Source organism: Tympanuchus pallidicinctus, unplaced genomic scaffold (assembly GCF_026119805.1).
Source record: "Tympanuchus pallidicinctus isolate F22 unplaced genomic scaffold, pur_lepc_1.0 scaffold1, whole genome shotgun sequence".
Lineage (NCBI taxonomy): Eukaryota > Metazoa > Chordata > Aves > Galliformes > Phasianidae > Tympanuchus > Tympanuchus pallidicinctus.
The window spans coordinates 60,863,031-60,889,933 of record NW_026294618.1 but is presented as its reverse complement, the minus strand read 5'-3'; the positions used below and the strand labels follow the sequence as shown (position 1 = coordinate 60,889,933).

The 26,903-nt window shown below is 36.5% G+C and overlaps 1 protein-coding gene across 1 annotated transcript in view; it reads right to left on the bottom strand.

Annotated features, from left to right (window-relative positions):
- Positions 1-26,903, bottom strand: part of SYNE1 (spectrin repeat containing nuclear envelope protein 1) — a 282,683-nt gene that overhangs the window by 83,812 nt on the left and 171,968 nt on the right. Inside the window, exons 85-96 of the mRNA XM_052694476.1 lie at positions 24,753-24,935; positions 23,151-23,288; positions 22,082-22,267; positions 19,333-19,455; positions 17,704-17,886; positions 16,628-16,771; positions 12,095-12,289; positions 10,930-11,070; positions 7,091-7,258; positions 5,585-5,746; positions 3,411-3,605; positions 580-753 (exon numbers count right to left, since the gene is read on the bottom strand). Coding sequence (XP_052550436.1) covers positions 580-753; positions 3,411-3,605; positions 5,585-5,746; positions 7,091-7,258; positions 10,930-11,070; positions 12,095-12,289; positions 16,628-16,771; positions 17,704-17,886; positions 19,333-19,455; positions 22,082-22,267; positions 23,151-23,288; positions 24,753-24,935 — 1,992 coding nt within the window. The remainder of the gene's footprint in view (positions 1-579; positions 754-3,410; positions 3,606-5,584; positions 5,747-7,090; positions 7,259-10,929; positions 11,071-12,094; positions 12,290-16,627; positions 16,772-17,703; positions 17,887-19,332; positions 19,456-22,081; positions 22,268-23,150; positions 23,289-24,752; positions 24,936-26,903) is intronic.

Sequence of the window (26,903 nt, the reverse complement as noted above, 5' to 3'; positions counted from 1 at the left end):
TCACTGGTTTTGATATTGTGTTGATTAACATTAAAATCATAGAAGTAATAACTAAAGATGATTAATTTTTTATTTGGAGTGTAGGTAGGAATTACTCCTACAGAAAGCACAGCACTGTCACAGCCACCAAAGCTAGTGGGAGTGTGTTCTTCATCTGGAAAAGGAGGAGCAGGAAAGTACTGCAGGTGTTTTCACATATATCAAGTGAGCTGCTCAACATCCCCGGTTTGGGAGGAGCAAAAACAGTAAGACAAACACATGGCCTTTAAAGCAAAACAAACAATTCCTCTGAAAAATACCATGCTTCAAACATTCTTGCAATATGAATTTCTTGTCTTCCTACTGTTATGTTAACATGTGCTTTGTAAATCACTGTTTGCAATCTTTAAGAAGAAATGAAGAAGTCTTTTATTTCACAAATAATTGATGAAACCAACTGAATATATATGGGGTGCTGAGGAGTTCAGAAACTTTCCCTCTACTAGTATACTGACTCACTCCACCCAATAATAATGTTAATGCTTACTATGAAGTTATGCCCTCCCTCTTTATCTAAGCACTACAGCCTGATAATTTTACCTGACAATCTACCAGCTGAGCTTCCATATCCATAGGTTCCTCAGCAGTAAGGAGAGTATTGTCCAGCGTTGCACGGGTATTGAGTAGCCAGTGGTCAAGCTCATCAGCTTCACAGCGGTACCTTTGAAGAGTCTGTTCTTGTCGCTGTTCTTCCAGTTGCTCACTTAGTTTTTCCTAGAGGTATAAATTATAGCAATTTTTTACTTTTCAAGAGGAATACACCCTATCAATCACTTTAATTTTTTTGTCCCCTATCCACTCCCATCTCTCACAACTTCTACGTAGTATTTTTTTAAGCCATGATAAGTATTGTTTCTTGTAAGTTGAAAACTTCACAAGATATTACCGAACATGTTTTTTGATGACTTAAATCCTGTAAGTCAGCATCCCACAGCCCAGACATCCTATCTGTCAGATATGGATTTTAAAAATTGTAGAATAGCTGGTCCCAGAGTTAGTGGTCTGTGACATAAGGTCTGGTTGATGTCAAGTAACTAATTGTGTACGTAGGGGTCAAAACTCCTTGAGTCCTGTTTAACATCTTCATAGATGATCTGGAGGATGAAAGCATGCTCCAAGTGTGTTTGCCCATAACAAAACTGTGAGGAATGGCTGACACATCAGTGGATCGCATCCAGAGGGACCTTAAAAGACTGGAAAAAGTACCTGACAAGAGCTTCATGGAGCTCAGCAAAGAGAAGAGCAAAGCCCCACAGGCTGGGGAGGGATGACTCCATGTAGCACTGCATGCTGAGGACCGATCAGCTGAAAAGCAGCTTTACAGAAAAGGACCAGAGGTCTTACTGAACACCAATTTGAACATAAATCAACAACATGCAAAGAGGGCTAATGGTAAGTTGGGCCACATTAGCATCTGTGTTGCCTGAAGATTGAGGGAAGCAATCCTATTCCTCCACTCAGCCCTGGTGAGGCCACAGCTATTGTGTCCCATTCTGCACAAAGTATATATGGAGCTATTGGATAGAGAAAAGGGGATTTCAGAAATAAGAAACAACTAGAATGAGACAGTCAGAGGATGTTTATACGTATCAGATAGTGTGTGATCTAAGTATGACACAAGTGGTGTGCAATGAGGGGTGGAGATTATACTGGGTTTGGCAGGGATGGAGTTAACTGTCTTCACAGCAGTCTGTACAGTGCTGACTTGTATTTATGACTAAGACAATGTTGAGAATACACCAATCAGTATTTGGCTGCTGGCCAGGGTCAGCCCACCACACTTCTGTTCACGAACCCACTTCACAGATCTGAGCTAAAACATCCTGTTTTTAAAATAAATCTTCTAATCTACTTTGATGAGCTGAGTACACATGCAGTACGAAAATGCAGACCTATATATGCAGGATAAAATCATCTGTACAGGTTTTCTGATTGCCTAATTTTTATGGGGAAGTTATTAGAAAGTCTGAATAATTTAAAGAATAATGCTAAGTAAGAAGTATCCCAGGCAATTAAGAATTGAAAGTTCTCAAAATTTGGTTATTTACATTAACTCTACAGAAAAAAAAAATAAAATAAATATTGCTAATCCAAACTCAACAGCAAACTGTTTTCATTTCTTATTCTAGCTGTGTTTCCAAATCCTTGAAACTTCCTGCAAGATTTTGTCTGTGAAATCAGAGCTATATAAAACGTACATTAAATTACTGAGTATTGGCTACATACCATATTTCTATTTCTTAGTCAAGAATGTTGGAGTATACCTCTGCTAATGTATCAAGATAACTGTAGAATCCTAATCATATTTAGGTTTAGTATTTGACTTATGTTTTTTCTTACAATTATTTACTATCTTCTCCTAAGTGTCATCAAGATTATGTATGGAGCCAAAGCTACAAACAGTAAGATCCTTATTCTATTTTGAGCTTCTTAATTTTAAATTAAAAGGCATTTTTACTTCTGAGAAGAAAATTTCTATATTAAGAAAGGTATTCCCTAAGAATATGTTCACTACCTGAAGTTACTGCACAGGACTAATGCAGCTGATCCACCCCATGACTCCTCTGTAATCCTCTGTAACCCAGGTAAATCTACAGAGACAACTGTCAGCCTCTCTTCAAGAATCTGTTGATAATAGAAATTATAAAGGCAGCAGTTGCTGCATTTATGATTTCATTGTTTCTATTCTTAGAAATACAGCAGTAAATCTGCCTTGAAGCACTCAAAGTAACAAGCCTGTACCAAGCTTCAGCATGAATACATTTTCTCCCCAGTATAATACACACCTGCTGCTTAACACACAACATTCCTACATGTAGCAATTGAAAAACAAACAACAAACAAACAAAAAACCCTATAATTTTTGTGCCAAAGATAAAGAAATAAAGAAGCATATCTTCCACTATAACAGTTTGTGTGCGCATCGCTGAGAAGATGAGCATAGACAACAATGCAGCAGTTTAGAAGAGGTATTACTTCAATGTTTTAACTTTCCCACTTGTCTTGTCTCCCTGCTTGGAGAAATGACTGCTCAAAAGTTTCAGCTTCAATGTAGATAACCATTTTTTATACTTGCATTACTTCTTTTAAACAACAAATACCAAGAAAATAAAGCACCTATTGAGAAAATGTCAAAGAAGACATTAAATAAATATATATATATGCACAATGAATTTCCAAGTTCCACCTAATATTTTAACAAAGAAGAGATGGCATAAGAAGATTAGTAATATACTAGTGAATGTAATTGTGAGAATGAAAATTAGTTATTTAATTAGAAGCATGCAATGGTGACTAAGATCTTTGGTCAAAAGTGGCCCACAAAATCTGGAATGTAATCCAAAAGAGGCTCTTCTAGAGTTTTCTGGTACCTCTAATAGCTGCCTTTTTCCTGATGCCTTCATTCGAATTGTGGCCATTCGCTCTGCCAAGACCGTGAGAGTGGACTGCAGCGCCAGCTGGTCAGCAGCTTCTGCATCCAGTGATTCTGAAACCAGCTCCTGTGCTAATGATGTCTGAAGCTCGGTGATTTCTTCTTGTAACATTAGAATCTCATCCATCAAAGCCTATTTAGAAATGAGGGCAAATAAACTGATTGTATCACTCAACAGAGAGAAGAAGGTATCTAAGGATGCATATCTTTTATATTAAAGACAAATTGTCCAAGGGAGCATGAGGAATACAACATAATACAATATATCACTGTTGGATTTCATTACTTATCTCAAATTTCAAACAATTCCTTCTAGTGATTTTTTGTAAATACTATATATATGTTTGCTCTTTCAGCAAACTTTCTGAAGGGTATTCAAGTAGATACTGTCAAGATAATGAGTGAGTGAGTGAGTGAGTGAATGAGTGAGTGAGAGAGAAACACATCAGTTGAGTGGATTTCCAGGCAGAGATTTACTAACTGGACAAATAGCTTTCAAGAACATCCACAAACATTCAGAGATGAACTCCATGATATTCTTATCATAGTTTTTAGCCTAGATAGATACCTAAGAAAGGATGCTGCATTACCAATCTCTTAGAGCAGTTTACTTTCATGTCTGTGAGTACATTTGGTGCTCAGGACATCACGCAGTGCTGCAATAGCCAAATGTTATCCTTTAAAAGTCACAGGGTTAGTAAGGAAGACCCCATCAGACAGTTATGAGCTATCAGAATTCTTAGATGGTTACAACTTTGGTGTATGTCTAATTACTGATTGATCACTTGATAAAGAACAATTGAGATGAAATTGCAGCTCTATTTTGCATTTGCATACAGTACTAACTCAATTTTCCAACATCTGGAGCAAGGGAATGACCAGAGTGCAATTTAGACAGCATCATGACAGAACTGTTTCTCATTCAATGTATTATTTCAGGAAGTCTTTTGTAACATGTTGGCACTTCAGCACAACGATGTGTACTCTGATGAATAACTTTGCAAGCAAAACCAACATATCGCATCAGACCTTTTACATCCCTAACATATTTTGGCATAATTATTTGAAAGTAAAAATTGCAAAATACCAGAACAAACATCTTACATTTTCATTGCAAACACAGTGAAAGGGAAAAGAAAATGAATCAAGCTGAGAAGCCTAGTCCATATTTCTTTTTAACTAACCAATTTTGAAATGGCTTAGTGTTGCAATTATACATGTAACAGTGGTTGAGATCTGTGGTGGTTTCATCCTCCTCCAGTCCACATGGATGGACAGAAAGATAGTGTAATCTCTTCAACAAAATTTTTCAGGGTTCTTTGCATTCTGAGGATAAACATCTATTAGGGAAATAATTAATCTGTATTTTAATGAATTTTTAATGAATTTTATTAGTTTGACACTGAGAATCCAAAAATGAAGCCTTACAAAATGAGTCAGAATTAGAAAATGTTTTCCTCTAGCACCAAAACTGATAAAGTAAATTTCAGCATAATAGCTTGCTTTCACTCTGTCAGTAATGCTGTTACTAACAATCTGAAGAGGAAAACCTGGTCTGTGAATGAAATTACAGTATTTACTTCAAATAATTACAGTATTCCCTTATTATTAAGAGATCAATGTTATTAAGACAGCATTTTTTAAGACTTCCCTTGGGACAAAATTTTTTATGTTTTTTGGATTGTTTTGTTTAACAAAGCAAAAGTTATATTAAGACAAATACAATTTATCTGTATGGGTTATGATCTCAGTAATAGTGAGAATGGTACAAATAGTCTATATATACTAGCATGTATTGATATGCTAATAGCAGTATGCTGAAAATCATGTGTGTAGGTGTCACTGAACAATACATTTTGTCAAAGTCAAACTCATAATCTATTCTTAATTCTTTTTTAAAGCTTCTTTTTAAAAAGAATCCCCATTACAACCTCTTCTGAAGAGGAAGAAGTCTACAAAGGCAAGACATATGGAGTGAATGCAGATTAATACAGCTATTGTATATTTCTGAGTCATCTGACCACAAAGAATACTGCCATCTAACAACAAAGAAATCTAAAGATACACGGATAATGCACGGTCTCACTTTATTTCTCATGCATAAGTCTTTACCTGATGTTCAGCCATCTGGCTCTCTGGACTTTTGGCTGGTTCCAGACTCTCATTCAGTTTCATCTCAGTAGTCTCCATTTTTGTAGATATAGACTGTAGCGTGTCCTGATATTTCTGTTGACGCTCAAGAGCTTCATAAAGTGTGCGCTGCTTTTCACTTATCTGAAGGGAAATAAGAGGTATAAATACTAGCCTCTGATGAAAAACTGCAGAATTTTAGAGGTTGGCAGGGACCTCTAGAAATCATATAGTCCAAGGTCCCTCCTAAAGCAAGTTTCCCTGGAAAAGCTTGCACAGAAACGTGTTCAGGAGGCTTTTGAATATCTCCAGTGAAGGAGACTTCACAACATCTCTGGGCAGCCTGCTCCAGTGCTCTATAAATTCCATAGAAAAGAAGTTTTTTTCTAATGTTCAAATGGAACTGTTCCAAAAAAATAAAAAAAACTTGGCCCACCCATTTAACTCTCACCCTTTACATATTTATAAGCATTGATAAGATTTTCCCTCAGCCTTCTTTTCTCCAAGCTAAACAGTTCCAAGTCACTCTGTCCTTTCTCGCAGGGGAGATGCTCCAGTCCCATGCTCATCTTTGAAGCCCTCCACTGGACTTTCTCTAGCATTTTCCCATCTTTCTTGAACAGGAACCGAGTCTAGAACTGAACTCCAGATGTGGCTTCATCAAGGCAGAGGGGGAGGAGAACCTCCTTCGACCTGCTGGCCACAGTCTTTCTTAATAAACGCCAGTATGATGTTGGCCTTCTTGGCCACAAGGGCACACTGCACACTCATGCATTTTCTTTCTCTTCTGCTTCATACATCTCGGCTTATGAGACTAAAAAGACTTGCACAGTCAGTTTTCGAAAGTATATACTATAAAGAAAACCAACCGCATTAAAATTATTTATCTGTTTAAACACCATCAGTCAAATTCTGTGACTGAAAAAAGCTGCTTTATTCAAGAGGAAAACCTTATGGACATTCTCAGGCATTCTAGATTTTATGCACTCAAACATATGCATGCATACCACTTCATAGAGCTAAAGTTCTTAATATTCTATAATAGCTACTGTGCCTTTGCAAAGAGTTAAGATTTATAGCACGTAATCAAAAATTGAGCCATTTTGATACAATACCACCTGACTATACTACACTATTATGCAAAACTGTATTAAGCTGACTCAGTATTTGGATGAATTGGATGTTTATGCCAACATTTTCAGTATGATTTAAGTACCATTTTAAGTTATGGAACATAGTCTGAAAACAGCTAGCATTTCTAAAAGCACCTATCGATATTAATGACTTATTTTTTCTTAATGGAGGCCCATACTGCACAGGCTTTCAAAGAAAAAACAAAGACAATGTAATACAGTCTTGCAACTGACAATTCTTGTTGCCCCACAAAAAGTCAAGAACTTCAGAAGAAAATACTAGCTAGGCAAGTTCATTATATTTTATTCCTCACAAGTACGCCAATTGTTTTAAGCCCTCCACATGCAGACTTACCACATTCTTCAGTGTTTCCCAAGAACGCTGCAAATCATCCAGTTTGGCACTAGCAGCTGATTCTAAGCCTGGTTCATAAAACTCTTGGGTGGCTGAAGTGCTGGGCTGAATTTTAGCAGCTTCTGTTTGCAACTGTTCAGCAGATAGGGCTTGGTAATATGCAATGTCCTACAAGCATGAAGCATATAATTGCACTTTCGAAATGAAAGATAATGTATAACAACATCCCATACTGATTCATTACATATGTGCAGAAATCAAGTCACTCCTCAGGCACAGTCACTTTCTTGGGCTCTCCTAACTGAATCTTGTGCAGAGCACAAAGAATGTCACCTGCCCCAGAAAACAGAATGTCATCCAGCAGCTGCATAGGTATGTTTTTTCATTTCCTCCCCTTCTCTGGAAAATGAAAAGATGTGAGCTCAGGTCATCTGATTCCTTGATGGACATTTTTACAATTGAAGTGCTGTAGAAGCACTGTTGTTTATAAGGGAAGGCAGCTGCCATGACTGATAAAGACAACTCTACCTTACCACTCTGCCTTTTCAAAGACTCTCCAGAGAACCATAAGACCCAAGAACGGACTGTCTAAATCTGTTTAATGAGGTATCTCTTCACAAACATATTGAGAATCAAGAGAAATTAGATGAAGGCTTTAGTGATATCCAGGAGACAACAAAGAATAGGTAACAAAGAATAGGTTACCTATTCTTACACATAACACAGTATTCAGGACATTGAGCTCAGACTTTTTGACTCTGACCGTAAGTGACCATGGCTGCATCACAGCAGGCAACTCCTATACTGGTTTACAGTTACTGTACAGTCCCCACCTAGTCTTCTCTAGAGACAAAAAGCCAACCAAACTGTGCTTCTGGGACAGCATGTAGAATAAGTGGCTGAAAGGGAAAAATAACCCCTTTACCTATCTTTTCAACTACTTTTTGGAGTGTATAACATGACTGTTTTCATAAAGGTTTTTATGCTGACGGCATGAATCCAAATTTTCTCACACACAGTTGATTTGGTCTCCCCCATAAAGGCCACAAATCTCATCCTTCTTTCATGAAAATTAGTCAATGTACAGTATTCAAGCTTCTTGGTTAGGATGCAGGGGCAAAGGATGCATGCAGATTTCAAAAGATATTTAACAAGGGCTGGTGCAAACTAGGTGAGTTTTCATAATAGGAGGAGGAAGAATGATTAAGTAGTCTCTGTACAAGGAGAAATGAAGATATTTAACAGGTGACCCAATGCTGAAGACTTGAATCACAGGACCAGCTGTAGACTCCAAGGCTTTTTGCCAAGAACATCATGTTTTTCAGTTTGATTGCTCTACATCACATATCTGGAAAACAAGCTTTTTAAGATGTGCTAAGTTTTAATCAATTTTATCTTGGGTAAGTGTGAGAAATGTTAGCCCCAACAGATTCTCCTTCAGTGTTGTAGCAGAGATGAAGGGCCTGATTTTACTATGCATTAGAATAATTAGAATGTACTGCATCAAAGGACTGTTGCCTATTGCTGAAACACTCTATAGCATGAAATCCTCAGCTTTTTAGAAGTTTAGGCTTTTTTCTTTTCAGTTGTTCTCTTCAGTTGTTTTAGAGAAGTGTCAGTATAAACATAACAACCCAGGCAACTGTTACTTTACAACAGTGACAATCTATCACTTTCTTGTATTACATGCTTTCGTTTTACTTTGATTCCACACATAGGATCAATATTCTCAATATTTGGTGCTTGTTTTGTATTTTTGTGGTTTGTTAGCAATGCAAAAGTAATGCATAATTATTTAAATTCAGAAAACCTACATTTTATCCTTAGGAGGTAATGGAGATACTAGAAAGCTTTGGTGGAAGATTGTACAAAGATTGTGAGGGATTAAATTAGAACAGTCTTAAAAACTCACTTCCCTCCACTCCAAGGAAAACTATAAAATAAACAAAACATTTCATAAGGGCTCTATATTTTTCCCCCAAAATTAAACAAATGAAATTCTTTACTTTCCAGAGCTCCTCTTTACATATTTTTATGGCAATTTACAGGTAATATTCCTGTGAGAAATTATTTCACTTACTACTGTCAAAAATTTTTCCAAATTAATTTTGCAGAGGTTATTTTTACTGAATATTTCTTAATTTATATTTAAGCTTCCAATTCACTCTCCTCTACAGTTATTATTATTACTACAAATGCTTCTTTTTATTATAATTTTATAAGCCTTCTTTCATGAAGTCTCCCTAATCATCCATTATGATCAGCACTGACTGTTTCATAGTTTCTTTTTCTTTAATCTCACATGCATGGTAACCTAACTATTTTGTAAGTAAACCACAGCATTTTGGAATGTTCTTCCTCAGGTTGCCTAGTAAATGAAGTTCATTTCATCATTAACCACATTGAAGAAATCTTCATCTCTAAGTTTTTGTTGTTGATGTTGTTGTTTTTTATTATAATTACTATAACATCAGAAAATTTCTCTTCTCTGAAGATCTTCTACATGAAATTCTGCCCATGTAAATCACAGGTCTTAAAACTTGTGTTTCAGTGTCAGGCCATGATACAACATATTTTCAGTGGATTTTCCTTATTATTTGAGTTACTGAAGTTTTTCATTTGCTTTATTTCGTTTTCACATAAATGTAATGTACTGAGAATGGATTTGTTTATTGGGAAGTACGCTTCTCCTGGCTGTTTAACTCTCACTGATTAATACTGTCTTGATATTTTCTTGGTATGGAAATATACAGCTGCCTTTCTACTGTAAGTAAACATCACTGGGAAATTTCTGACTATCTGAAGTAACAGAAACAGCCTTCTGATGCATCATTTAACATTTTTTATTATGTCTTTGAAGAATGGCACCTTTATTTCTATCTTCCCTTAAAATTCTTTTTTATACCAATTAATGAAAATGAATCAGTTAAATTTAGCAGCTTTTAAAGTACCATATATATGTAATGGAAATTAATGTAGGGAATTATTGGGCAATTTGCTCAAACTTTTCTCAACCTACTCAGAAATGCAGAACTATACTACTGTACCGTTAAAGTCTGCAGGAGTCAATTTTGGAACCAGCCATTAGATGCAAGAAACAAGCAACCACAATACTTTAAACATTTTGAATTGACTGAGCCAGTAACTGTTCCTAATTTATAAACTTCAGCTTATTATTATATGTGTTCTTTCATGTGCATGGTACTCAGTGTGCTGGTTCATCACTGCCATTTCAATTGATGCTGATGTATACCTGTTCCTAGTAGAAGCGTCAGAGTCCTTCGTTTTAGTATAAAATGTTTAAGTGATTTCACTCATCTTTCTCATTACTACTTAAAATAGGCTGTCACTGAAATTATGAACAATATATGAAAAGAATACGTGAAAGTTAATACTTGAAACGGTATTAAGTGGAAAGCACCAAAGCTGCAATGACTGTGGTACTATAAGATAGATGAAAATGGACATGATGAAATGTTTTATTGTTGAAAATTCAATGTTTCTCAAGATGCAAGATTCCAATGTGTACTGCTATGATCATATAAAATAAAGTAAAAATAGAAAATAGTAGTGACATAGAAGAGATTGGTAAATTTAATGTAGATTTATTTAAAAAACAGAGAATAGCTGTTATGGTGAGCTTACACATTTTAAATTCAGAAGTCAATATTTGAATAAAGTTTGAGCTAGAACCTGAAGGTTCAGTTAAGTTAGATATAAGGAACTGAGGCTCAGTCTCTGTAGTTAAATATTCTTTCATGGGATTAAATAAACTTCCACAGAATGGAACCATGCATATCTCTGACATAAAAGCTGAACAAATGCAAAAAGAGAGGTACCTGGTTAACAGAAGCATCTGTATTAGCCACAGGTGAGGGAGAGCGACAGGCAGGTGGAGAGGAGATCTCACTGTTGGTTCCCTCCTCCCCAGACTCCTCAGTGACAGGGGAGAGGAGCGTGTGACAGCGACCAGCAGTCATCTGCCACAGGAAAAGCAAACCCCAGAGCACAGGAAGAAAGTTGGTTACCTCATCTTAGGTTTACTTAGACTGAGATCAAAGCAAGAAAAATAACATACATTTGGAATTAACTCTGGTATTTAGTCATCACTTGTGCTCTTAACATTTGCCAGGTAAAACTGGTGAATCCATGGTTTTATTTACTTGTTGTACTTTAGTATGAACATGCTCTCCTGTAACCTAATGAATTTAAAAGGAAATGTATAGCCAGCAGCTTAATAACAACAAGTTAAGGTTTGTCTAGATGTCTTCTAATACAGTCAGGGATGCATATGGAAATATTATGGAGAGCTATAAAATAAAGCAGTATTGGTCTCAGTACCCAGGCCTGGTTAGCACAACAAGAATTAGACTTAAAATATAAAAAACATATAATCCAATAGTAACTTGTGCTTTCTTCTTTCCTAGTGCTGTTATACAGTGATAAACCCTGAAATCTGCACTCAGTTTTCACTTAGGCCAACCCCTCAGTGACATCAGCAATACGTTTGTAATGAGACCCAACAAGAAACAGAGAAAACAGTTTAATTCAAGCATAAGGCCTATGCAATACCCACCTAGTTTTAATTTCCACACACTTGCATAAGCAGCATACTGTTGAGTACCACATCAACATTTTAATAAAGGAGCATTAAAAATACAGTCTGTAAAATACACTCACTGCAGCATGTTATGAAATAATGTTTTTTCTGCCTTTATCTTTTTCCTGCAACTCAGTAATTTATCAGTGTTTGTTCTCACATACTGACAGTGAAGAAAAAGTAATATATTTGCATCTTATTACAACTGCCACTGGTACTTCAATGAGTCTCAAAAACCCATATAAAGCAAAATACAGAAAGAGGAAGCTGAAGTTTGTCACAGCTCAGCCATTTCAAAAGCAAAATACAGATGTGAACTGTGACAACTTGCTACACAGAAGCGTTGCAATCATGCAAAGACAAATTGCTAGGATAAACAGCACTGTGACCAATTCCTTCCTTACCATAACCACTGAGGGATGTGCAGGGTGTGCCGGGAGAAGGTCTGAATCCAACTCCTCCATTCCTTCAGAAAGCCCCTCCACTTCTGTCACTGTCAGAAGCATAGTGGCATGTTTCGCTTTCATCGTTAGCATCTTGCACTTTGAATTCAAAGAAGCAATTTGTTCCTGGTATCCTTTGATCTTCTGCGCCAGCTCCTGAGGAAACATTTTATCCCTTATGCAGAAGCAGCCAATACAGACTACAGGACTAGCAGCATTTCAGCTTCTGTGGAGCTTCCCCTCCTAGCCCAGCCAATAAAATCATAGCACTGCCTCTCAGAAACCCTGCATAAGCAGCAGCACTATCTGAAAAGCAGGATGTTGATTGTGGAGGGAACAAGTCAGGCTGCATCTCACTGCACAGCTAAAGCACAAAGCAGAGAGCTTAGAAGTGAAACCGGAAAAGTACTGTGAAACCCTCTGTGTGATCACTGCAAGAAGTGAAGGACACCTCATACTTGCATCCAGCCTGAACTGGGCACAAATTCTATATGCTTCATTTTACAGAAAAGGGGAATATCTACCCCTTGCTCTTTTCTACTTTTTTTTGAAATCTGTTTGTGTTTATCTAATGGAGATGAAGCTTTTCCACATATTGCATGCCTTGAAAATGAGGTCATACGGGAACCAGAACTGTAAAATTGCATCGTTCAGCTCTCAGCAGAAAGAACAAATAGTTGAAACAATAACTCACAGAGCTTAACAAGATCAAATGTAATATGAACAGTAAGTCAGATAATAAGATAAAATGCAGACTGAATTATTTATGCTAGTGTTCAAATATATTTTATTTTATTTTGGTTTTGCTTATGTCTTTGGAGTTAAAAACTTTAAAAAGCATTGGTGAATCTTGCTTAAAGTGAGATTTTAAAATATTATTTAACATGGCTATTAAATGGTCAATCTAGTGGTGAAATACCATCACAATAAGTTTACTCAGAGAAGAGATATGGAAATGAATGGCTTGTATTATCTCATGCCCTGTATTGCTACCTAGTTCAGTGTCTGATTTCAAGGAATTAAACGCATTTATTTAAAAAAATAAATAGCAATAGCTACATAGAATCTATGATTCTATTGTATGATTCAGTGACTTTTCACATTTATGCTAAAGCTATTTGTCCTGCCTCCCTGGAGACTTAATAATTCGATAGAATTTTTATTTGTAAAGTAAAATATACATTTCTTTATGCTTGTCTGTTAATTTAGCCTGCTTTAAAATTTTTACCCAATTAAAGCTTTGAAGGAAAAATAGCAATGGAAGTTGCAAGATCTATCATAATAATAAATGCATAATATAAGCTGAAATACGAAATGTAAGCTAATATAAGCTTTAACAATCAATTCATAAATATCTTAAAAAAAAAAAAAAAAAAGAAAAAGAAAAAGAAAAAGAAAAGACCACCACTTCAGGCAAGTAGAACAGAAAGATTATTCTGGTTATGAAACATCTTCAGTAAATCATCTCCTCAGAGTCACAGTGCAGAACTATCCCAGTGAAAAATGCACTATTAGAAAGTGGATGCACTGCAAAGAATGCTGATGATGCTTTCTGTCTGGGAATCAATGCTACCTGGTCACTGACATGTCAGCAACAAGAGGAGCTCCTTTGGAGTTTCACAGTTCACAGCTGGAGAGTAAGCAAAGCATAAAGCAGACAACTAGATCAGTTGAAAGAGAAACTGCAATCAAATCAAGCCATAGCTTTTAAATCTAGCAGCTGGAGTACAGTTATCTGCTAATTGGCAAGTACTAGTCATTCACTAATGTTCAATGAATGACACATCTCAGGGACACACAAGTGGGAAATGTATTATAATTCAAAATATTCAATACAATAACATATCACATTAATGTCTAATATGCTGAGCATCTAACCTACCTTCTACAATTGAATAAAAGGAAAAAATAAAAGATGCAAAAATGTGATTGTAAAAAATATAAAGTAACCTACATAGGCAATTTTTTGTATGGTAATGTATATCCATTAAAGTCAAAAGTATCACAGAATCACAGAATGGCTAGGGTTGGAAGGGACCTCAAGGATCATGAATCTCCAACTCCCCTGCCACATGCAGGGCCACCAACCTTTCCATTTTACACTAGACCAGGCTGCCCAGGGCCCCATCCAATCTGGCATTGAACACCTCCAGGGATGGGACATCCACAACCTCTCTGGGCAGCCTGCTCCAGCACCTCACCACTCTCTGTAAAGAACTTCCCCCTGACATCCAACCTAAATTTTCCCTCCCTCAGCTTAAAAGCATTTCTCCTTGTCCTGCTGCTGTCTACCCTTGTAAAGAGTTGATTCCTCTCCTGTTTGTAGGCTCCCTTTAGGTACTGAAAGTGAGATCACCCCGCAGTCTTCTTTTCTCCAGGCTGAACAAGCCCAATCCCTCAGCCTGTCTTCATAGGGGAGGTGCTCCAGACCCCTGATCATCTTTGTGGCTCTCCTCTGGACCCTCTCCAACAGCTCCCTGTCGTTCTTGTACTGGGGGCTCCAGACCTGGACACAGTACTCCAGATGGGGCCTCACAAGAGCAGAGTAGAGGGGAACAATCACCTCCCTGTGCCTGCTGGCTACTCCTCTTCTGATGGAGCCCAGGATACCATTTGCTTTCTGAGCTGCAAGAGCACACTGCTGGTTCATGTTCAGCTTTTCATCCATAAGGACTCCAGGTCTTTCTCTGCAGGTCTGCTCCCAAGGACCTCTCCTTCCAGTCTGTATGGATGCCCAGGATTCCTCCGGCCCAAGTGCAAATCCTTGCACTTTGCTGTGTTGAACCTCATCAGGTTCACCCGGGCCCACCTTCCTAGCCTGTAGAGGTCCCTCTGAATGGCATCCCTTCCTTCTATCATGTCAACCACACCACTCAGCTTGGTGTCATCACCAAACTTGCTGAGGGTGCACTCGATTCCATCATCAATGTCATTGATGACGATATTAAAGAGCACCAGTCCCAAGACAGACTCCAGGGGATGCTGCTCATTACCAGCCTCCACCTGGATATAGAACCATTGATGACCACCCTCTGTTTGGGGCCTTTCAACCAATTTCTTATCCATCGAGAGGTCCACCCAGCAAATCTGTTGTAGGCAATGCAACACAAACCCACACCCCTCCAATTTGGAGATAAGGATGTGGTGGAGAACCATGTCAAAGGACTCGCTCAAGTCCAGGTAAATGACATTGGTCACCTTTACCTTGTCCACCAATGCCGTCACTCCATCATAGAAAGCCACCAGATTGGTTAAGCATAAGTATGGAGATACTTATCCATATTCTTTTCTGAAATTCTGATGAAACTGGGTATGGTAAGCTTAGTTACAGAGTTTAACTGCTGTTACATAAATACACAACAGTATAAACTTTCTAGACAACTGTGTATGTTCTTTTAACTTCCATCCTCCTATTTTCATCCTAAACATAGGTCCTACAAATATCCCTTTACGTTTTTGCTCATGCAAGCTTCAACAGGGAATCTCATAACTAAAATCTTCTTAAAACAACAAGACAAGTAACAGGCACCTAGACAGACCTTCCCATTAAAGTCATGTAATAACATAGAATCCCCTTCTGTGACAGTGCGCTTTCCTACAACTACTTAGCAGACAAAATATTTAAACAAATCCATATCTTAGTCTCTTAAAAATCTTACAAGTGCGAAACCTTTCCCTCTTTCTCTCCATTTCTTCTATTTATTTTTTATTTTTATTTTTTAAGGGAAACCACTCTGCATTTATAGTAAGCTACTTCTATAAGAACTTATAAAATAAGAATTTATAATAGAAAATGAGCAATACATGCAACATTAGGCTACATTACATAATACTACAAGGAGGTTTTAATTAAAAGGTAAAGAAATTGTGCCATCTGCTGTCAAAAGTGATATACAGATATATTTGACTCATTTGCCATCCATAGAAATAAACAAAAGGTAGGAGCAAGGAAATGGGGTTGAGAAGCCCCCATGACAGCACAGCAGTGAAGGCTCCATGGAGACTGTTTTGACTCATTTGAGCACTTAAGATCAATAAGTTTGAAGACAGAATTAGTAACTACATGGGACAAAACTCCCCCCAAGCCAACTAGCTAAGAAGCCTTTGGAGTGTCTCTTGCACAGTATTCCACCAGATTTACTTGTGTTTGCTGTGGTTCGGGTACGTTGGTGTCTTCGTTAATGGGATGGAAATAAGTAATTGCTAATTCAGTAGCATTAACAGAGAGTGCTCCTCAGTCAAGTACATATGGTAACTGCCTCTTAATTACATAATGCTTTAGTGCCTGGAGATTAGGATACATTTAACTGAATAAACAAATGAATACTCCAGACTGTACTAACAGCATGACTTTCCTATTGAGTATTAGTTTACCTGTTCTGAGAGCCTTTAAGCATGCCTGAAAAACTACTCAGCTATCTAATTAAACTTACTTATGAAAAGTACTGGGGCCATTGAGTTGCCAATGAGCGCATGTTGTTATGGCTTTCCTACCTCATGACGTGAAATCTGGTTCTGGAGTTCCTGGATGTTGCTGGTTGCTACTGGCTTGTCTTGGATCTCACGATGGGCACTCTCTATCATTTGCTGTAAATGTTTCATCTCTTGCTCGTATTGCTCATACTGAACCACAGCTTCCTAGAGAGGGGAAAAAAGATTTGAGCGTCTACACACACACAAAAAAGGATTTATTTATGCCAAGCATGACTAATATCCCTTCTGAAGTGAAGCAAACTTACACATAAAAGGCACATCTGGATAAGTACAGCAGGAATCAAGTCAGGAAAACATCAGTCCACTAAGATATATGGTAAACCGCAATGAATTCAACTGTTTAATTTAACTGTTTCCAGAAAATAGTTTAGATGCATTATTTTTTAAGATATTCAATACTGGGTTGAATCTTCAGATTCCCATAAATATCTGCACTAAGAATACACACCAACAGATAGCACTGCCTAGTCACCTAGTCTGACAGTTTTGCTATAGCACTTCTTCACATAAGGCCTTCTTCTATGAAGTGAAAGATTACATGAGTTACTTAGATTTCACAGAATCGCAGAAAATACAGCCAGGAGAAGATTCTGAAGATGGATTCAGACCATTATCCTATCAGTGTGGTGTAGGTTCTTTCCACCATAGACTTACTAGAAGCTCATCTTCTGATGAAACAGGGTATGGTAAATACAAGGAAATTGGGTTTTAATTGATTGTGTCATTTCATACCAAAATACGTAAAAATATTTCCAAAGTACATTATAATAAACTTTCTTTCCTGCTAGCTGGTGATAGAAAAATACATTGCAAACTCATGTAGAAAGATTCAAGACAGAGAGCAATAAAGGCTTCTGATCACTGTGGATACTTAAGCATAAGGAAGATTATGATGTCAAATATACATTTTAAAAACATGGAGTCAGATGTGATTGAAACAAAGTGTGGAATATCTTAATCATATGACATGGGAAAAAAAGGAATGGACAGAGATATGAAAGCCTTTGTTTTCAATGAAATTTGTAAGGCACTTTTCAAGTTACTCTGAATAATACACAGGACAAAATTATGCTTACCTGCATGATGTTGCACTGCTGGATGGCAGTGTGCTGCAAGCGGCTGGCCTCCTCCTGGAGCTGGAGTGCACTGTGACATATTGGCAGACTGGTGACCACCTCTTCAGGAATCCTCAGAGCACTTTGACAGACTTGGACTGCATGAACCTTTGGCTTCAGTGATTCCATTTCAGATAAGAGATGCTGGAAAAAGTCAGTTCCACAAATAAGATACTTCTGCAGAACACCCATCTGATGCAGCAAACAACAGATGATGAATTCACAGGCTAAAACAATGCATAATTATTTTATTTATTTATAATTAAATACAATCAAGGTACAGTTTGGAATTATTCATATATGATTCTTTTAAAATATTAATAAAATATTAAGTATTAATAAATCAAAAGGCCTAAATAATAGGCATAAAGGTAAATAATGAAATAGAATATTCAATCCTATTTCAAGGTGTCTATGCACAATAATATTTCTGTTAACATATTTGAAAAATAACTATACGAATTCCACAAATCTGTATAGGAGTAATATACAGAGGAGATTTAGATTAGATGTTGGGGGAAGTTTTTCACTGAGAGAGTGATGAGGCACTAGTACAGCCTGCCCATAGAAGTTGTGGATGTCCTGCTATTCTGTGATTCTATGCATGACCTTCAGAGAGAGCACAACAGGCTTGAGAAGTGAGTCCATGCGAACCTCATGAAGTTCAACAATGTCAAGTGCAAGGTTTTGAAACTGTGTTGGGTCAATCCAAAGCATGAATGCAGGTGGGGCAATAAATGGATTGATAGCAGATCTGAGGATAAGGGCTTGGTGGTTCTGATGAATGAAGAACTAAACACAAGCCAGTAGTGCGTGCTTGCAGACTAGAAAGCCAACTGCATCCTAGGCTGCACCAAAAGATGTGTGATCTGCAGGCTAAGGGATAAGAATCTCCCTTCTACTCAGCTCTTGTGAGATCCTAAATGGAATACTGCATTCAGCTTCCAGAAAAAGAAAGACATGGACATATCAGAGTACACGCAGAGAAGGGTCAAAAGGGTGTTCAAATGGCCAGAGCACCGATCCTATGAAGACAGACTGAAAGAGCTGAACTTGTTCAGCCAGAAGAGAAAGCTTCTCTATGTAAGGGAAGACCTTACAGCAGCTTTCCAATACTTAAGGTAGCCTACAGGAGAGATGGGAAGGGACTCTTTGCAAGGTGGTAGAACAAAGGGTTTTAAACTGAAAGAGGGTAGGTTTAGATCAAACAGTGGGAAGAAATTATTCATTATGGGGATGGTGAAGTGATAGGACAGGTTGCACAGAGAAACTGTGCATGTCTCTGTGGATGTCTCATTCCCTGGAAGTGTATGATGAAAGGTTGGATGGGACTTTGAGCAATATGATCTGGTGGAAGGTGTCCCTTCTAATGGCAGGGAGACTGGAACTAGATGATGTTTATGGTCCCTCATTCTATGATTTGAAAATCATTCTATGATTCCATTCCTTATTCATTTGGCTGTAATTTGGGGATAGAATATGAAACAGTTACCCACAAAAAGAAGCACCAACGCCACAAACAGTCTTACCAACATTCAGTATTCTTCGTGCAACTTTGTACTACTTAATTTTGAGACCCTGCACTTTTACCTGTCTGTGAGACAGTTGCTCTTTCAAGCTCAAACGCCCAAGCTCTGGAGAGGTCAGGGTGGCTTGGGCTTGCTCCAGAGCAGCCTGCAAGGCTCTCAGCTCAACTTCAAACTTCTTCATGTCCTGTAACAACAACAAATTTGTGAATGATTTCATGAATCTGAAAAAAAAAGTCACTATAAATATACATCTGTCTGGATTTTATAATTGTGTTTCTTATTACCTTGTCAAATCTAAGTCATAATTTCGAAAAGGAAAACTGTTGCAAGTATTATGAGAGTGTGGAAAAATAGGTTTCACAGCAAGAGCTACTATTTTAAGTACTTCATCTTTCAAACTCAGTATGTATGTCACAAAGCTGATTTCAAAGAGTTATAATCCTAAAAAGGAGATCAAGATGTCCTCTAGTCCCCTTCCCAAAATAAGACAGAACAGAACAGAATTGGGCTATCTTTTCAGACCTTTTCATTCTTAAAAACACTGGCAGCAGTGTCTGTGTCTCTACAGATAATATATTCCAGTGATCCAGTACTGTTATTCTGTATATTTCTTTCTACAATGCTTTGACATGAAGCTATCTACTACTGTGATTTCTGTCCTCTACTTATTAACAACAGATAGGAACAAATAATTTTTAACCTCTCTGAATACTTCATATGTCGTATTTCTCTTTCAGTGCATTTTTTCTTGCAAATTTATATTTGTCTCACTATCATTACTGTCCTCTGTTCATGTGCAAAACTAGACACAGTTGAAACCATGCTTGTGATTGATAGGTAAGAAAAGAACCACTTCACATGTCCTGACAATTATATTCTTTTTTAATTCTTTTTTTTTTTTTTTTTTTTTTTTTCATACTGACTGGATTATTTTACTGAAACATTCACTTATTTTTCTGTGATCTACAGTATGAAATTCAAGATCTTTCTAAGAGTACCTGTAGCCAGTAATCCCTCATTCAGATACACAAATAATTTTTTCTTCCTATCTAAAGGTAACAATTTGCTTTATCCCTGTTGAATGGCAGCCTAAATTTTTTTAGGTGTCCCATGTACATTTGGTGTTATCTAATCAAATTCAAAGTTATGGTATCTAAAACACCATCCAACTTATTAATAACAATATTAACAACTAACAGCCCAAAGGAGAACCTGAAAGATACTACTTCACGTATCCCATCTTTAGGGGTGGGAACCATTGATAATTACAAACCAGGAAAATTTCTAAATGTCTTTACACCTACTTGATACATTTTCAAATACGTAAGTTTATCAACTGCTAATAACAACATCTTGTGAAACATTATTAAAATCAAGATATATGACACATTGTATATTTATCTATAATGTCTACTACCTTCATGTTAAATGTGATTCTTTTAATATGATTTTCTTTCTTTGCAAATCTAGTTGACTTCTACTCATTTCATATTTTCATGTAACAGCTTATACATATTCAATTATTCTGATATTTCTCTAAGAACTGAAGTTAGTGAGTTTCATTCTACTCTTCTTATTTGTGTGCTTACTCAATGAGAAAAAAAAAAAAAAAAAAAAACCTTCAGCCCAGAGGAAGGAGGTGATACTTTCGTTAGAAAGCATTGATCTCCCCAAGCAACCACTAGTACTGAGACCCCACTTCCTAAGATGTGAGTGAACATTGTTTGCTGATGAAATTAGAGAAAAAATTTAATTCTAAAAATCCTCTACGTTCTCTCTTTTTGCTTCCACACAGCTTTATTTTTTTTTTCTTTCCATTTAATTGAACTGCTTCTTATATCAACCTCATCTTTTCTTTTTCCATCTTTATCCTTCTGAGGGTGGGGAATGAGAGAATGGAGTGGTGGACCTTAGCTGTTGATCTGTTCTTAAATCACTACAGTACTATATCCTATAAAATACTGTGAAATAAGGAAAAAAAAAAATCAGTATTAGTTGTGATCATCCTAATTATTGATGATAGGTTATTCTCAGCAGCCAGTACGTATTATTTTCGTATTTAGTTGTGTTGAACTGCATCAGTCAACAGCAAAAGGAATCCTAAAAATAAACTATACTAAAAACAAAAAAACAAACAAAAACCTAAATTATTTTGTCAATTAAAAACAAAAGACAAAACAAAAAAAAAACAACAAAAAAAACAATGTAAAATTTAACACCCAAAAGGAAAGAGTAAATAGAAAACTCTTCTCCACTTTTCTCTGTATCTTGCACCTGTCTATAATGCCCTCATACATGACACATGTATAACACACACTTTCATTAACAACAAACACATACAGAAGAGTCCCAAAGAAAAATCAAGGACACAGAAGAGCATGTTATTGCATTTTCTTAGAGCCATAGGTCTCACAATATAGAGTTCCTCTCAGGTTCAGTACTGATCTGAATTAACAGAAGACAAGCTTTATGTATTTTCTAAGTGAAAAATAAAAGGTGCATCATAAATGTCAACACAGACATATTCATCTCAATTCAAGTATCTAAACACAGGTGCTCAGCTCCTTTTGAGAAATGCAATTATCCCCAATACATCCAAGCAGAAGGGGCAGATGTAACATGACCTACAGAAATCTGCTCTCACAGATCAACAAAGGCAGAGTGCTCAACAGCATCACAAGTGGTGCAAGATACATACTTTTAAACAGAACTGACAGATAAGGTGCTAGTACTCCCAAAACCACAATGCTCTTAAGCACACACAAACCTAGCTGTCATCCAGTATTGGAAAAAAAAGTGCTTTTACATACCTTGGCAGCATCTTGCAGATTTGGTAGCCGCACTTTGATGATTTGTTGCAATTCTTCTGTCCTACGTCCCAGTTCTAGCACTTGGTGAGACATTCCTTCAGTTAAGTAGACACTGGCCAGATACTCAATCCTTTCACTCATGACCTCAAGATCATCATGGATCTCCCCAGACTCTTCAAGCATAGTCTAGATAAAGAGGTAATCAGAAAGTTGAACTACAGATTGGGTCTACCTTTTAGTAAATTCTTACCCTGCAAACTCCTCAATTTATACACATCCGTAAACACGATTGTGTTCTATCAATTTATTGTAGAGCTTAGACAATATGCTTAATTCTGAGTGAATTTTTAAGTGCTTCAGGGAAACAAAAGTATAAGTCTCAAAGTTTCAGTAACTGAACTTATCAACACATTTATTTTAGTATTTTGCTATACATACTTGTCTGTAAAACATAGTATACATTAGCTATGAACATGATTTTCTGGAAGTCTGATATACCTAGTAGAAAGCAACTGGGAAGAAAAAAAATTAATCAGTTGGATGTCAATCTGGGATTATTTGGTGTGAAAATGCGTAGATGTGAACAAAGGCTATCCAAACTTAGCTTAAAATGGGAGAAGAAAAAAAAAAACAAAAAACTGAAAACTGTGTTTAGATAAATTAGAATTTATAATAAGAGGATCATACCAAGAAAAGATTTATTATGATCTTTCTTAAAACAAGTATTAGTTGCAATAAGGTATTTAATGTGATAACATCTCACTGTCTAGACAAAACGTTCAATCAAAAGCTCCCACGAAGCCAATGTGCTTGAGTAAACAAAGAGATTACTTGAACCACATAGTTTTATTCAACAAAGTATCCTTATTTCAGTCTTCAAAGCAATTATACAGAAGAACTCAATCATCTTTACGACTTGGAGGACAAGTTTTGGAGGACAAATCAGAGATCAGAATAACATAAATTTTTACTTTTTTTTTTTTCCTGAAGGAAAAGAAGAAAAGGTTTAGAAGATGAACGGTAAGATCTTCTATATGCTTCCATTAAATGTCATAGTTAGTACAATCACCTGGTAGGCTTTAAACTGATCACGAAGCTGAGAGGAAGAATTCCACGTTATGTTACCATGCACTAGGATATTTGCTTTCTCAATCCATTTCAGTATGAACTCCAGCATCTCGTTGTATTCTTCCAAATGTGAAGTAGCCTGGATATAGAAGAAAAAATTCACCTGTTATGTCTAGGATGTAATTCTATACAATTCTTATAGAATGACAGATGTATTTATTTCATTTACTCTTTTTGACTTTGGGGATAATTTTAATAACTTTTAATTACTGCAGAATATGAACCAACCAAATCTGTATTTATGAAGTTGAAAAAGGTTTGCTTTTAGTAGCAAGATTATCTATTTTAAAGGAAAAATGGCACAACAAAAACTCAACTCCCTGAATCAGAATGCACTGATACTCATCCGCATCACTAGAGTGTATGCTTCCTGCACACATTTCAGCCTCACACATAAGTTTGAAAATACTTTGTCTCAGCTTGTGGCTCACTTGCAAGCCTCTTTTGCGTCATCCTTCTCCTTCTTTTTGTCTTACCATGCAGCTCCCCAAATAACTTTTATTTAAAGCATGCTTCATCCACCCAGGCTGTCATATTTCCAAAAAAAGAGAAGTTGCACTTGTTTTGAAGAACAGGACAAAAGATGCTCTGCTCTAATCATCTAATTTATGTTTAGCAACTACCTGTAGTTCTAAACGGATTAATTTCTCTTATTTTCAGGTATTTGTTCTGCATGAGGAATGGACCACATTAAACAATAATACTGCATTTGCATGCAATGCTTGCTTTGACTTTTTAATTTTTTTTAATGGGAAGCAGATTTCTTGGTGTTGAACAAAAATATCCTAACAGTTAAATCCCTTTATCAAGAATCTCTGATTGAATTCATACACTGATAATAATTTTCTATCTCTTTTTGTATCAAGTTTTCAGAAGTAACTGAAGCTCACTCATGCATGCAGAAGAGAGAACTCAAAAATTATCAAGGTATTAATGGTAGAATCATACAAATTCCCTTTCTTTGCTTTAAGCTAGACTATTTTTGGATAGTGACGTTTAGCAAAAGTGCATAAAGGATTCCAGGTACCAAACCCTGAGGACAGCAGGGAAAAAAAAATCTTTGTGAACATTAAGTGGAGAAAGATAATGTATTATCAGGGCCTTGGTATCTAGACTTTTCACTGTATGTACTAATAATATTCTCCCTCTACAGATAGTGATCAAAATAAAACTTTTTCTTTTCCTTTGCAAGGAAACAAACATAATTAACAGTGATAAGACAGAGGCCCTGAAAAGTGTAATAATATATTATTTCCTGACATGTTGCTATTGGTAGGAAGAACTAAAATTTTTTCAGGGCACCAGAGGAACCAATCATCAGATGCTTCATGTTAGATGTTAAATCAGCACCATATAGAGTTATTCCACCCTCCTTATTTGACACCAATCTGTTCCTCTCTGCTGTGTTATACAAGCCCTGAATAAAAATAGGCAGATGTGCCAAGGAATGTATCTTCTTACATAACTAAGGGAAAATACATGAGAACTTCTTAATGCGCTTTTTGCTTCCCAAAGAAATGACAGTGAAGAAGTTAGATCATACCTGACTGAGCTTGGTTGCTCTGTATTCAGCCTGCCGTATGGTCTGTTGGTGCAGTGCAGTGAGTTTCCCTATTCTGTTAGCCAGCTGCTTAGCCAGGGGTATGTTCTGTTCTGAAAACTCCTGGACTGATGCATCTAATTCCAGTAACTTTAAATTACAGCTGTCCAACTCTTCACCAAGGATCTAGATAGAATAAACAAGAAAATAAGTGAGATAGGAAGCTTTCTTGTTGATTACTTCTAGTCCACCATGCATCTCTTACAGCCTGCCCTAACTTTCCATGATTTATTTCATCTTTATTCTGGCTACAAATCAACAACAACTCTCTAAGCAGGAAGGCAGAACAGCAGGGTGTTTAGTCATCTCTTAAATGGATGACACTAGTTTTTCTTCTCTGACTGGGCTGAAAAAGTAACTATTTTCCCTAATATATCAAAAGACTGAGTCACTTCAGAGAGATGTCAACTGTTCTTGGACAAAGTGAATGGTTATGTCGCCATGACAAAGATTTTTGTTTATTTGAAAGGGACTTGTTACACTTATAAACTCAGAAATTAGTAATCACTCAAGAATGCATTATGAAAACTTTAGTGCTTTCATAGCTTGATCCAGACAAAGGTGCAGTCTGGATCAAGACAGACCATTTCAATAGAACTGATTTTTAAATCAGATTTTCCTACCATAATTACAAAGTTTCTGTAAGTGTTAAAAAATAAATCTAAACTGTTATCTATAGTTCTCAAACTGATAAAATGCTTAATGGCTATTGTTGCTTGTGGTGTTGAGTTTTTGTCTTTCGTTTTATGCCTAAGGTATTAATGATTCATCATTTTTGTAAAGTAATTCTCATCAAACACTTCACAATTATTCTTAGAAATATAAATTGCAATCATCAGGCAATAACCGCTTCAGAACTGAACACTGATCTAGCCACAAGTGCTTTTAACTCATCTGGTTAGCACTATCCTGACAGAGACACGTTAGATTCAATTTATGATCAATTATTTGATCATTTGATATTTGTGATAAATAACTATTATTCCACTAATACCACCACACTTTAAAAACATTACTATCTATGTGTAGACATGAAGATAGTTGTAAATCTACACATCTAAATACAATAACATACATATTTCAGACAGGCATAACTTTATGTCTGTATATATCTAGAATAAAGAATTTCTACTTTGCTTGAAAGTGAGAGACAGATATATTTGATTTGGATCATACGGATTTAAAATATTGTATTTTACTTTTCACAACCACTTTCAATTTTAATACAAAAAAATATTTAATACTGTGACCAAAGCCAACCCAATCTCAGAAATATCAGCTGAGAGCTATTGTGGAGTTACAAAAACTTTACTAAATCTGTGGTGACACAGGGCTTCTGTCTGTGCCATATTGGAAAACACATTTAATTGGTCTTCTGTTAGAAGACTAAGGGTTTACCAGTTTTAATGGAATGTAGTTCAGTGACATGTTCTAGAAACCAAATAACACTTAGATGATGTTGCTAATAACCTATGAAAACAAACAGGTAATTTATGACACACCAGGCATACCAAGTCTTCCCCTATTTGGTATGCCTTACCTACTTTCACACAGTAATTTAGACAAGCTTATCTTTAACTAGCTGAGAGACAAGCAAAAACAAAAAAAGCCATAGCCAGTTCCCCTGCCCCATCTCCCTCTTATCTCCCCCTCCAAAAAACCATTATAGGCCCTTATACCTTATACTAAGGTATAAGGCCATTATACCTTAGTAGAGATGAGTTTTTATGACTGTAGTGCATAACTAAAATTCAGAACACCCAGAAAAGTAACATAATTCTTTGTATTTCCCCTTAACTGCTCCAGTAGTACTTCACTTCATGAGTACGCTAGATTACATGAGATTAACTACTGACTAAGTGAAATTCTATTTATCAGCTGTAAAGATGGAATGAAAAGAATTGTCTTTTTAGGAGTAGGTTGGAAGCCCTCTTGGACTTCTTCAGATTGCAATCATGCGCTTTATTTAGAGAGAATTGCATGCTCTTTTACTCTCAAATACCCCCTCCATTTTCTTGTGATAGTTGTAGTTGTAGTTTCTAGTTGTACCCTGTATGGGCTAGTTTGCAAAGGATATTTCTGTACATTCCATTG